This window comes from Ranitomeya imitator, chromosome 3 (assembly GCF_032444005.1).
Source record: "Ranitomeya imitator isolate aRanImi1 chromosome 3, aRanImi1.pri, whole genome shotgun sequence".
In the NCBI taxonomy this organism is placed as follows: domain Eukaryota; kingdom Metazoa; phylum Chordata; class Amphibia; order Anura; family Dendrobatidae; genus Ranitomeya; species Ranitomeya imitator.
Window position 1 is genome coordinate 764,950,551 of NC_091284.1, and position 16,176 is coordinate 764,966,726.

Sequence of the window (16,176 nt, forward strand, 5' to 3'; positions counted from 1 at the left end):
TTAATTAAAAGAAACCTTTACACCTGCTCATTGACTTAGCCATTCTAATTGTGTGCACAGAATGTGACTTATTGTTTTTTTTTTCTCTTACAGTTGTGATTTCCACTCTGACAGCTCGGTTCCTCTTATTATTGGAAAAAACAGCAGTAGCATGGGAAATAAGATTTATAGTATCACAGAACGTACACGTCTGATCGAGGGGAGGAACAAGGTAATAAAGCAATATATGTAGTTTAATAGAGATTATTTTTCAAATTAAAGTAATAAAACAAAAAAAAGTTATTCTATTTCTAATTGTTTAATCGCCTGCCTATAACTAGAGGTGAGCGAATCTTTCCAAATTTGAATACACCAGCGTTGCAAAATTTTCGCAAGAAATTTGATTTGAAAAAAATCGATTTGCACAGAATCAGGTGCTGAAAAGCCTCCAATTTCCCTGAAAAAGCTTTAAGACGCTATTCTCCTTTCCTCACACTACTGTGCTGGCACACTCTATCTCATCCTGAACGAGGCTTCCAACGGTGTCTGGCACAGAAACACAACTCCTGCCCGGTGTACAAAAGCGGTAATCCAAGAAAAAGAGTTTTCCAAGTGATTTCCAAATTCAAAATATTTATAAACTTTATTGCAAAAGTAGTAAAAGTGACAATCCCAGGTACAGCCAAACAATATATTAATTTTTCCTACGCGTTTCAGACCAAAGCTAAGTCCTTTTTCATGGATTAAACTTGTAAGGAACATACCTTGTTTAAAAAACAAAACATGTTCCTTACTGGTTTCATTCATGAATAAGGACTTAGTTTTGGTCTGAAACGCATAGGAAAAATTCATATATTGTTTGGAAGTACCTGGGATTGTCACTTTTACTACTTTTGGAATAAAGTTTCTAAATATTTTTAAAGAAAACTACTTGGAAAACTCTTTTTCTTGGATTACTGCTTTTGTACACCGGGCACGAGGGGTGTTTCCGTGCCAGACACTGGTGGAAGCTTTGTTCAGGGTGAGCAGGTTCACATATGTTTCATAGATATTGTGTGTGACAGCACAATAATGAAGAGGATCAGTGTGTGCATTCTGTCCCTATCTCTGTGGCTCAGCTGTGAGCTGTGACGTCCTCTAACTATTCAGATTCACTACAAAATGGCTGCTGCCTTTCCTGCTGCTGCTTTTATACAGGCTATGATAGTCCTTTCAAATTGGTTGAGCTCTCTCACGTGATCTGATAGCCACCAAGCTTTATAGAGAAGCTCACCCAGTCTGGCTCGAGGTTGTGAGATCCTTCCCTGGCAGATAGAAACTTCTGCAATGTGTAAAATGCCGACGGTCATTTTAGATGATTTGTGCAAAGCTAATTGTAAATTGTTCAAAAACACAGAGTTCAGCGAATTCTTAAAAATTCAACACAAATTTGATTTGCTTTGAATCTCTATCTATAACCTATACACCTGCCTCGGTGGTCAGCAAACTGCTAACATCTATGTAAACTTTCACTTAGAAAAGACTCGTCGGCTGTAACATGTCGAATTGTTTTGTTCAATACTTCCTCTATTATTCCGCCTGCAAATTTAGGAATAAAATAATACCTGGGTATTATTTCCCGTAGCTTTTACACAAAACCTGAAAAACTGATTGGCCAGTATCATACTATGTAGGGAACCCCCGTTTCCCCCCGCTAGTAACACATTGACATAAAAATACAAAAAAATTCTAAAACAGGCACATCAGGAGATCAAACATTTCCTTCTTAAGTGTACTATATTCGTTCTTAATCTTATTCCTTTGGGTTTTGGAAGCATCTATGATATGCTTTGAATTTTTGACCCTTTCTGTGTGTATTGTGCCAGAATAAAATTTGGACCGGAGCAGGTGAAGGACGGGAAATGTGTCCTATTATGACTAACTCATTAAGGTCTTACAGGAATGACAGCTATTGAGACTTCCTCCGAGTACTTTCTGTGCTCACATTGCGAAATGGAGAGGACCATTGAAACAGTCAATGACACAAGTGTTGTACTTACCTCTAATATATCAACTTCCACTTGTCTTTAATGGCTAAGTTCCCACACCCCGAACACTTATATTCGCACGTCTCATATCTATATCAATCTTCTCACTTTTTGCCTCGGCTATTTTCAGTGTCCGGTGGGTACGTGACGAGAAGTGTATTGTGTGTCACCCATAGAACGTCTGTACTTCCCTTCTTCTCTTCCACATGTCAGGTTTAGAACTCTGAGGGTCATAATGTGACTCTAGCCATGAACGTGCTTCATGATAATGCTCTAGTCTTCGACAGTGACTCTACGTAGATCGACCATTATTATGTTTTTTTTTATATATTCACCACTTAATACTCTCTTTTATTCTTGTATAGCACAGGATTATTTTATTTTTATTAATATCTAATTTATTTCTCTTTTATTCTATTTCCTGTCTCTGGTTGTAAACTGGAAAAAGCCGCTTTAGGTTTTCTGCAGCTGTTTTACAGAAGGCTCAGATAACTGCATTTAACCCCAAATCTTAAAGCCTTTCAGTACAACCTCTATAGTAGCACTGATATATTTTTCTAATAACTCGTATTATAGGTTTTAAAGTAGAGATAACCCGAAAAAAAGGGAACTTAAAGGAGTCTATTAGCACACAATGACTGTTCAAACCAAGCACAGTCGCTCGGTGCACCCCTGGTGTGGCCGAGCAGATCAGTGCACCTTCCCACTTACTTTTTTTTTACATCAATTTCTGCCCTTCACTGGCTCGTGTAAAGACCTATAAAGGGATTTTTTCATAAACAAAGTGCATTTTAATCAATCGATCATAGAATAAAAAATGTGTTTAAAAAAATGTTCCTGTGCTGAGATAATCTTATAAATGTGCCCCTGCTGTGTAGTGGCCGTGACCGTACAGGAACATAGTCTGATTGTACCACAGCTCCTGAGCAGGGGAGGATGCAAAAGAGAATATATAGATATTACAGCACGGGATCGCAGCTGATTATTTCTGTGAGGTGAAACAAGTTTTCAACCAAGCAGTGAAATGTTTTTCCTTACAGAAATAATCAGCTGTGATCCCGTTCTGTCCTGTCTGTATACTCTTTTCCTTTCTCTCCTGCTCAGGCGATGAGGTATGATCAGACCATGTTCCTGTACGGTCAGACACGGCCATTTCACAGTACACAGCAGGGAGACATTTATAAGATTATCTCAGCACAGGAACATTTTATTTAAACACATCCAATTGTGGAAATTATTATTATTCCAAGATCCATAGATTCAAGTGCACTTTGTTCGTAGGAAAACCCCTTTTAGACCACATGCACACGTTGAGTAGTTGGTAAATTTATTTACCTCAGTATTTGTAAGACAAAATGTGACTGCAGACTTGTAAATCCTCACATCGGATGCACTGCGTGCTGTGAGGACTCTCTGGTGCCGGCGCTAGGGGCATGTGACGGCAAGTAGGTGATTTTTATACATGCGGTCACGTGCCGACAAGATTGGCGAGGGTCAGGCATGAGTGAAGCAGGGCATGTCTAGTTGGAATGTGGCCGAAAGTATGCACAGCACCTACCTGCGGTCACATGACTACCTGCTCCCGGCACCAGAGAGTCCTCACAGCTCGCAGTCCACACGATTTGAGGATTCACAAGTCTGCAGTCACATAGAGTAACTGCAGACTTATAGCCTAATACCAGACTACCCCTTTAATTGTGCACACTAAATCATTGACTTGCAAAATAAATGGTTTAACAGTTAATAGAGGAGAATCTGACTTTTTCTTTTGTTTTCAGACCGCTGGGACACTTGTCGTGGATGATGCGTCGGCCTCTGGTGTCTATTCCTGCACTGCCGCCAATAAATTAGGAAGTGAAAGAAGAGATATACATTTTTATGTCACTGGTAAGAGCGCATTGCACTTTCCTAATTTTATTATAATTTCAAATTCTAATATTTAATTAAGCAAATTTAATCTTGTTCAAATTTTTCTTTTCTTTTATATTTCATTACTTTTATTATTCGCTATTCGCTATTATTCGCTAATTTACGATGACTAAAATATATATATATATTTGGACGTGGGGGAGATGCTCTTACGCTTCACGTCTCACATCGGCATGTTTTCCCACTTGGTACCAATAGTTGGAGGTTTTCCTTTTGACTCCAAATTGCTGTTTTCCGCTGGATATTGATGTTTTGACTGCACTCCTCTACCTCAGCATGGGCTACAGGACGTGCCTTTGTAGGTGGTCATGTAACAATCTGTCTGAGAGTTGTATAAGTCAAGACTCACAATAGGACAGGGAGGTAGAACTTGCCCGAATTGTTCACCGTCTGAAGCATTCACTGCGGTCCAAGTACATCAAACTGGAGTAACCTATGAAAGGTCCTTTCTTGTCCGATTGCTGGCAGACAGCAGGACTGTGGGTGTGTTTGCAATTACCTAGGGTGAAACAGGAACAGAGCAGCCTTATCTCCTTGGCTTCCCAATGTCACAAAACTACATTTTATTTTGAGATTCCTGGTGGCCCTTGGCAAAGATAAACAGCATCTTCCATCAGGAAACCTGGGAGTGAATTCCACAGGAAGTTTCAAATCACTTAAGTAAATAAAACTATTATATATCACTGTGGCGTCCGTGCAGCTGAGCGTCACATTGATCTCAGGCTTAAGGTGTAGGAACTTGAGGCAAATGGATTCTTTTATTTTTGTTGTACATTATTTGTCCTGAGTCCAGAAACGTCCACCATGTATCCAAAATGTTCTACAAGGGGTTTATCATTGATTCCCCAAAATGCCTAGACACTATGAAAAAGTTATGGAACTTTCTAATATACTTTGGAGTCCATTTTTCAATCCACTGCATTGTTAAGTTGTTATTTTGCCATCGGTGAGTGAGCACTCGGCTGTTTAAAGAAGTCTGTCACCAGATCAAAAGTGTCCCGTTTTTGCTGTTATTTTATTCCTGCTCCTCCTCTGAGCATTTTTTTTACAATCTGCTTTATGTTTTTCAGTTAGTGTTGATTTTTGTGATCTTTACGGAGGGGACATTACTAACAGCATTATTACGCAGTCTAAAGACACGTAGAATCCTCTGCTCTCTTGGTAAAGACCATTGAAATTAGGACAAAATAAAAAGGCGCATAAATCTGGAATCATATGCCAGATTTAAAAAAAAAACAAAAGAAGAACGTCAGCATGCGGGAGCAGCGGAATGAAATAAGAGCAAAAACTGGCCATTTTGGATCTGGTCTCTTTAACCCTGCTGTTCTGTTCGGTCTGGGGAGACCTATTTTGAACTTTAATATTTTTTGGGGTGTTCAAGATGCGGTTCTGAAACTTGTGGTTGATTGACTTAAATGAGGATGGGTCGGTCGGCCACGGGTTTCAGAGCCGCATCTTGAATATTTTAAAGAATATTGAAGTTCAAAGTCGGTCATTTTTGACCAACAGAACAGCAGGGTTAAGACTAGGACTACACAGTAACACTGGTCACCAGACTTGAAAATTATAAAGATTGTGTATGGAGTCTCCTGGTGACCTGTCACCTATGTAGATGGGTCATTCACAATCAGTTCAATACTGTTTGATCTTTGGTCAAAACTTTCAGGTGACTTTGGCTCTTAGACTTCAATGCAAGTCGCGTACCATTTGTGGTCTGCATGTAAAAATCAGATTCAGTAAGCATGTTATGCCAGAACGAACAGATACCAAGGCTGAAACCAAGCAAAGGTGCATTATAGATACGGTAAAGGAGTTGTCTTGTTTCAACCCTTTGTAATCCATAAGCTTGCGGACTGATAAAAGAACAAACTGAGCTTTAAAGTGAATCTGACAGCTGGTACACGCTGCCCAATCCGTGTGCAGCAGGTATCGGCACTGACTGTATGAACCCAGCAAGGTAGGTTTGGCTCGGAAACGCTAGTGTTTCAGAGAAAAACAGTCTTCATGAGCCGCCCGACAGGAGGGTCTCTGGCAGCTTTCGCCTCCTGTCCCCTGCCTATGGCAGAGACCTGTCAAATCAAGGCAGCAGGCCTGGAGAAACCGCCTAGGACCACCTGTCTAACTAGTTTACAGCACAGTCTTAGTTCCATAGTTCTTTTATAAGGGTTGTCCACTACTAGGACAGTCCCTTCCTAAACGAAATGTTCGGCCCCGATAAAATAATAAAGCCTATAATAACCTCCTGTGCCGACTCCGTTCTTGCAGTGTCGGCACTCGCTCTCCCCGGGGCTATGATGCGGTGTTGTGAAAAGTGACGCCGGTACCCAATCGGCGCTGGCGTCATAGTCTCTGCCTTCGTATGAACTGAACATGAAGAGGAAGCCAGGGATCAACTGCAGCCTGGAATTCCGCTTGATGTTCAGTTTGTCTGAAGGTGGAGAGAGTGACGCCACCGCTCATAGGGCGCCGGGCATCATGTGTCATAATACTGCATCACAGCCTCGGGGAGAGCAAGTGCAAACACCGCAAGAACTGAGCCGCCACGGGAGGTGAGTATTGGCTTTATTATTTTATCAGACTGAACATTTATTTTAAGAAGGGGTTGTCCTAGTAGTGGACAACCCCTTTACAGTATGTTTTTCTCTGAGATGCCGCAGTGTTTCAGAGTCAAACATACCTGGCTACTTTCAATCGGCCAGAGTCCGATACATGCTGCACAGTTTATTATTTTATCAGTATACAAACCTATTGACTGCACAAAATTTAAATAAGAAAACCTCTTTTAATTGGAAGTGGAAGACTTAACTTAAAATCTGATTTTTCGACCCATAATAACCAGCTCTTAGTAAAAGTTTCACATAGGCCTATGAGTCTGTCCATATGCTTTGAGCTTGGCTCAGCATCATTGTTTGATAGAATGGGGAGAAACTTAAGGTACCTTCACACTGAGCAACTTTTGAACGATAACAATAGCGATCCGTGACGTTGCAGCGTCCTGGATAGCGATATCGTTGTGTTTGACACGCAGCAGCGATCAGGATCCTGCTGTGAGATCGCTGGTCGGAGCTAGAAGGCCAGAACTTTATTTCGTCACTGGATCACCCGCTGTCATAGCTGGATCGGCGTGTGTGTCCAGCAATCCAGCGGTGTTCACTTGTAACCAGGGTAAACATCGGGTTACTAAGCGCAGGGCCACGCTTAGTAACCCGATATTTACCCTGGTTACCATTGTAAATGTAAAAAAAAACAAAACACTACATACTCACATTCCGGTGTCTGTCACGTCTCTCGCCATCAGCTTCCCGCACTGACTGTGAGCGCCGGCCGTAAAGCAGAGCACAGCGGTGACGTCACCGCTGTGCTTTAAGGCTGGCGCTCACAGTCAGTGCGGGAAGCTGATGGCGAGGGACGTGACAGACACCGGAATGTGAGTATGTAGTGTTTTTTTTGTTTTTACATTTACAATGGTAACCAGGGTAAATATCGGGTTACTAAGCGCGGCCCTGCGCTTAGTAACCCGATGTTTACCCTGGTTACCCGGGGACTTCAGCATCGTTGGTCGCTGGAGAGAGCTGTCTGTGTGACAGCTCTCCAGCGACCACACAACGACTTACCAACGATCACGGCCAGGTCGTATCGCTGGTCGTGATCGTTGGTAAATCGTTTAGTGTAACGGTACCTTTACCGAGCATGAAACACAAAAGGTCTTGAACCTGCAACCAATATGGGAGAAATTGGGGTCTTGCAGTTTTCCTCCTGGCAGCTGCATATTCCCTTCTGCCCATATGAACACTCGGTGGACATGCATGTTGATGAGAAAAAGGGGTTTGGGAAGAATAACTGTAGAGCCAAAAGCGCTTGAAGGACTATGGGCTTCTTAATACGGATTTTGTGGGGCTTTTTTTGCACTTGAATTTATATATATATTCATTCAAGAAAAATGAATCCAAACCATATGCATATTGCAGGAGTAAGATTTGCCCGTGTACTCCACCACACGTATCGATGTCATATTCTGCTGAAATTGACGACTAATTAAATTTGACCGGAATGTTGCATGGGTTTTATGTATACATTTTTTAACTCTTACAGATGTCCCGAGTGGATTCCACATAACCGCCGACAGGTTGGCAAAAGAAGGTGAAAACATGACCCTTACATGTTCCGTCAGCAAATATCTCTACACAAACATTAGTTGGATTTTACGCAGGAGAGTCGAAAATCGAACAGTAAACCACAGCATCAGTAAGCACCGAAATGCAATCACAACTGAGTATTCTACTATTCTAACCGCGGTCATCCAGAACGCGACACGAGCCGATTCAGGAAGCTACGAGTGTAGAGCGACCAACACCTTCACCGGGGACCTCATGTCTCAGAGTAAAGACATTATCATCAAAGGAGAACATAGTAATAGGAAAATTCACTTATCACGGACCTCTAAACAGAAAAGAAAATTATACAACAGAAAGTAGCACACCCCAATAAAAAAATGACTCAAACCCATTGTTCTTAAAGATTGTGATTGAAAATCAAAGGTACTGAATATACTTCCTGGAAGGACTGGAGAAATGGCTGCGGATGTATGGAGCAGTGGCTACACGCCAGTGCAGACCACATTCTTATCATTCTCTACTGTATCGGAAGTCAATTATATTCTTGGAAAAAGAAAAACAGTCCAAAGATGGAAGATAGAGATAGTGCTCAAAGATTATTCTGCAGATTTGCTCCAGTACACAAGTGTAGGATATAGTACTGAGGAGGAACATAGCATGTCCAGTCAACCTAGGCCAGATCTGTGGCCCATTTTGTAAGGGTTAGGGTTACTTTTTTACTTTATTTTGTCTGAAGACCAAAAATGTAATTGAAATCTCAGGTTTGGAAAATGGAAAAATTCTAATGATTTAATGGGATGATGCAAAGTAAAAAAAAAAATGGAACAATGTTTCAACTACGAATATCTTGGTTTCCATATGAATTGATATTGAATTGTCGACTGCCTGGTAGCTACAATGCACCTTACTGATTGAGCTGCTATATTACAGTGTCAGGAGGATCTGAGTGCTATGTATAGGAAAACGATCCAGAATTGAAGGTGAACCACATATGATGAATGGAAGCCATTGTAGGATTATTAAACCCTTTTTTAGGCTATGGACCCGGTCATATTAAGTTATATATATATTTTTTTTTTTCATTTTTCAACTGGCAGCAAATACATATGTGAGTGAAATATAAAGTCATGGTTGTGGTGTATTTAGGGAAGATTTGGCCAATTATTTCTATGCAATTGTAGCTATATTATTAAATTATTTAATGCTTTCAAATACATGGCAGCATATACTGTATTGTTCAGACATTCAACTCATGGCAGGAGAACTTCCATCAGTCCCTAATGCAACACATCTGATTAGAAATGTCAATCGGATCTCCAGAAGATGTTGATGGATCACAGTGTCTATACTCTATGGGGATGAAAAGTATATTTATTAAAGGATTTCATGTTGTCTTCCGGGATTGTGTATAAATACATATAAGATATGATATTGGCATCATAATATATATTTGTATGGCTTCAAAAGTGAAGGATTTTACTGAGAAGCACCAGATCCCTTCTTGGCTGATCTCCGGTTGGTTGATCATGCTGTTTAGAGTCTCATTGTCCTACGACCCCATACAGGGTGTTGGCCACGTGATCAATCATTGGGCAGAGCACCAAATAAGACAACGCTAAGATTATTTATCAGGAGGTGATAGGAGACCTACTTGGTGGCCATATGTAGCGACAGGTCACCAGAAGTCCACCATTGTTTTTGTTGTGTGCATCACGGATTTATTTAGGTGGACTTTTCTTTAGCTGGAGTTTGAGATGGTGTTGTGGTGCTGAACTTGGTAAATGGTGCTTACTCACTAACCATTCAATACTGGAAATATATAGCACATAAGTAAGAAAACTGCGATCTTCAGCCTGGACGGCAACTACATGTATGGTTTATTGAAATATTAACTTATTCTACTCGTCTTTCATTCGAGACACAATAGAACAATGATCAACCGGGAACAATGAGCAACAAATACTAACAGCAGACTTGTATAATGTACGTATGTACCGCTTCAAATCTTTGCATACAAGGCAAAGTTCTTGGTAAAAACTCTTCTAAACTTGTTCGGTTGGATCATTTAAGGAACAAATCAATTTGTGACGATACTTTGGATGCTGTGGACGATATCTCAGACTCCACTCAGTGGAGATTTTTCATTTTCTCACCCTTAATGGCAATAGTTATTTCCAGATTGAAAATTCTGTCTATATTGTACATATATGCGTTCTCTGCAGTCGTATCGGAGAACTATTATCTTGTAAAAAGCCAGCAAATATTTAAGAATAACCTATACTTTTATATGTTTTTTTTTTAGATCATTGTACATAATGTCTTTAATATTTTAATATAAAATGTAATTAAAAGTAAATATTTGGCAATGCACTGAGTAATACGCTGAAGACAAAAGGTGTGACTAACTTCTTCTGCTGAGCTCACGTGTCCAGTAATCATCAGGTAAAGGCCTCGTGCACATGGCCCTACTTTCGGTCCGAGTGCAATCCGTCAAAACATTGGATCGCACTTGGACCAAAAAAATTGCAAGTTTGATCCAATATTCAGATCGCACTCACCCATGCAAGTCAGTGAGTCTGTGGGAACCATCAAACTGCACACGGATGACATCTGAGTGCAATCCGATTTTCACAGACTGACAGAATTGAGACATTTTTTCTCCATCTTCTCATTCGAGACAATCAGATCACACTTTAGTCGGACTCTGATCAGTGTTTGATTAGATTGTGATTTGCATAGTTGGCCCGATTCTCTCGAAAAAAAATAACAATTTAAAAAAACTGGTCAGTTTGAAACTGACGCACTAAAAACTGATCCGGTCATTTATTTCCAATGATTTTTTTTATCACCAATCATTTTTCTTGTCCTGCGAAGGTGAAATGATTGCTGCAGGACACGTTTGTTAAATCACTGAAATTCAATGTCAACAGATCCGTTTTTCAGGCATCGGCTTAGGGTCAGTTTGAAACGTATCCAGTTTTTTTTGTTTTTTATCAGTTTGAAACCGATGATTATTGGACATGGGAACTCAGCTTTACTGTTGTATGATGGCGCGCCTACAAATATCTTCAGGCAAGATTTTGCTTTCTAACTTTTTTTTCCTGAGTTTCTAGATTCTAGAGAATAAAATGAAGGTGTCAAAGATGAATAAGTTCTGGACTTATTTCCCCAATATTCCTAACCTCCCACTTTTCCCCCCTTCCTGAATTTATTTCTTATCAATCAGGGCTGGCCCTCTATAAAATTACCGACTCAACACATATATATGTCCCCGCACAAATATTGCATTATGGAAACACATTATTCAGGGCTTAATTAATGGGACTTGTCACTTTGGACCAACATTTCATGTGTAGCCATAAAATAGGCACATTAGTTGTGTGGGAAATAAAAAACATTTGGTCCGAACTAGCCATGGGTCTACTGAAACACGAAGCTATTAAGTCAGTAGACCTTTGGTGGTCCAGACATGTAAAACTGGCCTAAACAAGTGTTTGACTTAAGTCAGGAGAACCAGGACCTATCTGTACTGGGACCTTGAGTGTTGTCCATGTGAACCCATCATTAGCTGACTATTCCTTCTGATCCTTCCAGACACATGAACGCTCAGTTCAAACAAGCATGCATGTGTTTTCAATGGAGACAGTGAAGTAAACTACTGCCACCCATCTCTACGAGCAGCTTATCTACCGTAATAACGAAAGGATCAAGAATGTTAAAATCCAGTATGCCTAACCGTTTATTCCACTTCTTAGGGGTCAAATAACAAGGTCAGCGGGTCCAAAAAAAAGAGAATTCAACCGATATTTACCTAATGTGTTTACGCAACCCTTAAAGCATAGATAAAGGTTTAAAGAAGTGGTAGAAATTAGGAAATGGTCAGCGCCACTTTTGTCCAAAAGTTGTGTTTGGTAACGCACTTCATCCAAATAGGACTAAGACGCCATTCTAGACATGAGCTTTGGACAAGAGTGGAGCTGTTTATGGAAAACAAGTAACATGACTAAAATGTGTCCTACTTTCAAAGGATATGCGCCATTATTGTTCTCTAATTTACAGACGTCTGTTTGGTCAGTTACCACTAATCCTTTGTGTTTCCCTCTCTGTATTTTCATGGACTAAAGAAGGTGATGACATCACTATACCGATATCAAAGCAATTTCTGACAGATCCCCTTTAAGAGTGCTAAGGCTTCCGAGCTGTCTGAACGGTGCCGGGCCTATAAATATCTTGTTTTCGGATTCATTTCGTTAAGGCACTAATCCAAAATAAACAAGTCCTTAAATAGAATATTTGTGGAAAAGGGGACAGGAAGAATGGGATTGACAGAAAGCAGAAACAGAGTAGACACACAAGATGGAATTCTTCAGAAATCTGCAGACTTGGGGCATGACTTAATGTTTTCCCATTTAATAAAATAAACTACTTTGTCATCCAGCTCTTAAAAAACGTGCAGAATCTTGTGAAAGTATGAATATGGGGCACGTAGGTTTTCGAAGTGAAAGAATCTGATCTGTATCCGATCAGTTCAAGTTTGTACCGCTAACATTCGAGGGGAGACCTCTAGGATCTATAGATCTCATAATGTGATGTTCAGGTGGCGATAATATAGTATCTGGAGGTGAGCATCCACCGAATGTGTGACCTATAGAGACAACATGGAATTTTTTGTGCCATTTCAAGATGGAAGTCCTGGATATTAGCATGGTGACTACCTGAGAAGGCTTTTGTAAAAAGCTTAAGGCTCTTTAATAAAGTAAGGCTAGCCATACATGATTATATATAGAGTGCCCAAAAATTGGTGGTTGCCAACTTTGCTTAAATATGTTTGGCACCTTTAGAAAGACCCCTTGATTAGACGTTGAGTTCCTGCTCCTGGGACTATTTGCAATCAGCTGTAATCAATGGGAAAAGTATGGCAGCTTGTGTTTAATTTGCCTGCAGCGCCTCCAGAGGAAAAATTAAGCATTACAGAGTTCTGAACTAAAACAATGGGCTGCCCACAGAATGTATGCACATGGTGGGTCCTCCAGAGAAACTCTTTGTAGCCGCACTCTGCTTCAGAGAGTCTCGATCAGGACAGCCCTTTCCGTTTCAATTCAGAGTTTCCTAATTGGAATGTATATTTTATGAATCAGACAATGAACAATCAGAAGTAACAATCAGTTATATTAAATTATAGAGTTGTATGATGAGGAAAGAGGACCACTAAGGAGACGTTTGTTACCATAACATTTTTAAGCACAATTTGACGCATTTCAGGCCAAAAGGTCCTTAGCCCTAAGCCTAATAATAATCTGCTGTCTGAAATGGATGAAGTATTTTGGGTGATTTAATGGTTTAATAATACGAATAATGGCTTGTCATGGCTTTCCTTATCTTTTTTGTTAAAGACACGTGCCTTGCTCTAATAGAAGGAAAATGTGAAATTGCAGGAATGTGTTGTAGCACATAACCTTCTATAGTGCCTTCGATTTGTGTGGATTAGATGGCTAATATTTCTTTATGTAGTCACAAGACAGAGCTGACAAGCCCCACTAGTGGTACAAGAAAAACACTAATGATGTAAAGGGATCAAATGATACTGTACTAAACAAATGTAGATTAAAGGGATTCTCCCAATTTAGCAAGTTATTTTCAAGTAATAACTTGCTGATCGCTGGGGGTTGTCTATCTCTGACAGTTTAATGGAGAACGAAATGAGCGATGGCGCTAACGCGTGGCCATCGCTACTTTAAAAAGGGGCACTTCAAAGCCTCATACATGAGATTGGTGGGGGTCCAGTGATGAGACCTTCAGCGATTAGCAAGTTATTCTGCAAATTGGTGACAACTTGCTAAGTTGGTACAATCCCTTTAGTTATGAATAGATTTGTTGGGTAACAGATCTTAACCCTATTAAAGTACAATAGGGTTCATAAACTTTCCATTTAACACTGATCTGGAAAAATATTATCCAGTATTAGACTTTTTTTCCACAAGCAGCGCCACTCTTGGCCATAGGCTCTGTCTGGAATTACAGCTGAAAATAAAGAAAAAAAAAAGCTATATTTTTGGAGTCCTGGACAAGCTCACTGATAGTGTGAACACACAAATTAGATGACTACTTCTTACTAGTGATGAGCGAGTGTGCCCGTTACTCGAGATTTCCGAGCATGCTCGGGTGTTCTCCGAGTATTTTGGGCGTGCTCATAGATTATGTTTTTGTCTCCGCAGCTGCATGACAGCCTGAATACATGCGGGGATTCCCTAACAAAAAGACAACCTGAACACATGCAGGGATTGCCTAATTGCCGCAAGTCATGCAGCTGTGGGGACTCCAACATAATTTCCAAGCACGCCCAAAATACTCAGAGAACACCCGAGCATGCTCCGAAATCTCGTGTAACGAGCACACTCGCTCATCACTACTTCTTACCTGTCTACTTCCAAATTTTGGCTTTCTGTCCTTTAATTACTTGAAATAGAAGTGAATTCAATCACTAGATTTGAGGGTGGCCATTTTTCATGATATAATTAAGCAGGCAACATTAACGACCCATGAAGCTTACACTGTGAACTGGAAGGAAACTTTCCATTAACTTAATACAGTTGTGTATATTCATTTCATATAAACCCATAGGTCAATATATAACTTATTTAATGTCCGATGTCAGAAATGACTTATTTATAGAGTGATAACCGTCAATATACGTTAACATTGTTCTATTTTAAATATACTTATTTCAGGGTCTCTTCATTGCAATACAATATCTTCTGTGGTAGCATATCCTATGTATATTGTATATATTTTCATATTTTAAGGTGGCATTTTAATTAATATTGAAAATTGTATTAACAATTTATAGAATATTCTTATTTTTGCACGTGTCTGTGGATTGGATATGATATTTTTTTTTTGTTTTTGTAACCTGGATTTCTTAAGAAAAAAGATTAAATTTGGATGGTTGTTATTAAAAGTGATGTTTTCCTGTTTTACTTTTTTCGATCAATTCTCCATTATTCTGTACACAATAGGCAACTGGTCTGTGCAATAATAGGGTCAATCTGCTACAATGCAAGAGACTGGTACCCACGGGTGGTTTTTAGCACAGGAATAGTATTCGGACAGGCAGACAAGTTCTGGTTGGGAACCTGTAAAGCAGTTTCCTCCCTCATGATCCTAAATTGGGGTCTCATGACTGCACTTTTCTTTCACGTGGGAATCGCCATTGTAAGTGTAACAAGTAAACAATGGCATTTCCTCTAAATTCTGCTTTTGAACAGAATAAATATGTTGGGAAACAATCAATAATGTGACAACAAATGATACATTCAGCAGGACCAACAAATACGTCCTGTATTGTCGTCTTCCTTTCTGGGATTGCATCCTGAAAGTAAAAAGACGTATACATAGTTGGGAATAACTGGAAAACTAGATACAATTGGAGCTTTGTGGAAATTAATTGAGATGAGAATAACATTTGTTTCGAAGTTTTAGAAATTAACTGAACTCGATGTAACTGACAGAAAAATGGCCACAGCCATTTTACAGATAGCAGAAGATTGCATCAACCAAAGAAGGCTCACATGACATTGGGCCTGGGCTTCCCCTTGTAATTCTAACATCATATAGTATAGAATAGCCTATCAGGAGGGAATATCATATCCTATAAAAAAAATTAAGGCAGAGAATGTTTAAACCATTTTGGATCGAATCTGAATATTATTATTTATATTTTTTTAGCGCACCATTGGTTCCATGGTTCTCCACATGAGAAAGGGTCACATGCAAAATACAAATATAAATTACAGTGAACAAAATAACAGACAGACTGGTATACTTACATTCTTACATGCTTACATTCTAGTGGGTAATGGGGAAGGAGAAAGTAGGCTGGGGGGTTTCCAGCAGCTCCGGTGGTGGTGAGGGCTATTGGAGCTGTTAGTTTTCTTGTAGAGTCACTTTTTCAAGTTCCGTCTGAAAGTTCCGAATGAGGTGGATAATCAGATATGTTGAGGCATAGAATTCCACGGGATGGGGGATACTTGAAAGATTTTTGGAGGTAATTGGGTAAAGGAACGTGTAAATGTGGAGGAGAGAAATAGGTCTTGGGAGGACGTGTGGGAAGATATCAGGAGAATAGT

The 16,176-nt window shown here is 39.9% G+C and overlaps 1 protein-coding gene across 1 annotated transcript in view; it reads left to right on the plus strand.

Annotated features, from left to right (window-relative positions):
* FLT1 (fms related receptor tyrosine kinase 1) overlaps positions 1-15,008 on the plus strand; it is an 81,397-nt gene extending 66,389 nt beyond the window's left edge. The window contains exons 11-13 of the mRNA XM_069759031.1: positions 94-211; positions 3,785-3,893; positions 8,028-15,008. Of these exons, the coding sequence (XP_069615132.1) occupies positions 94-211; positions 3,785-3,893; positions 8,028-8,410 (610 nt within the window). The 3' untranslated portion in view covers positions 8,411-15,008. The remainder of the gene's footprint in view (positions 1-93; positions 212-3,784; positions 3,894-8,027) is intronic.
* Positions 15,009-16,176: the final 1,168 nt, after the last annotated feature.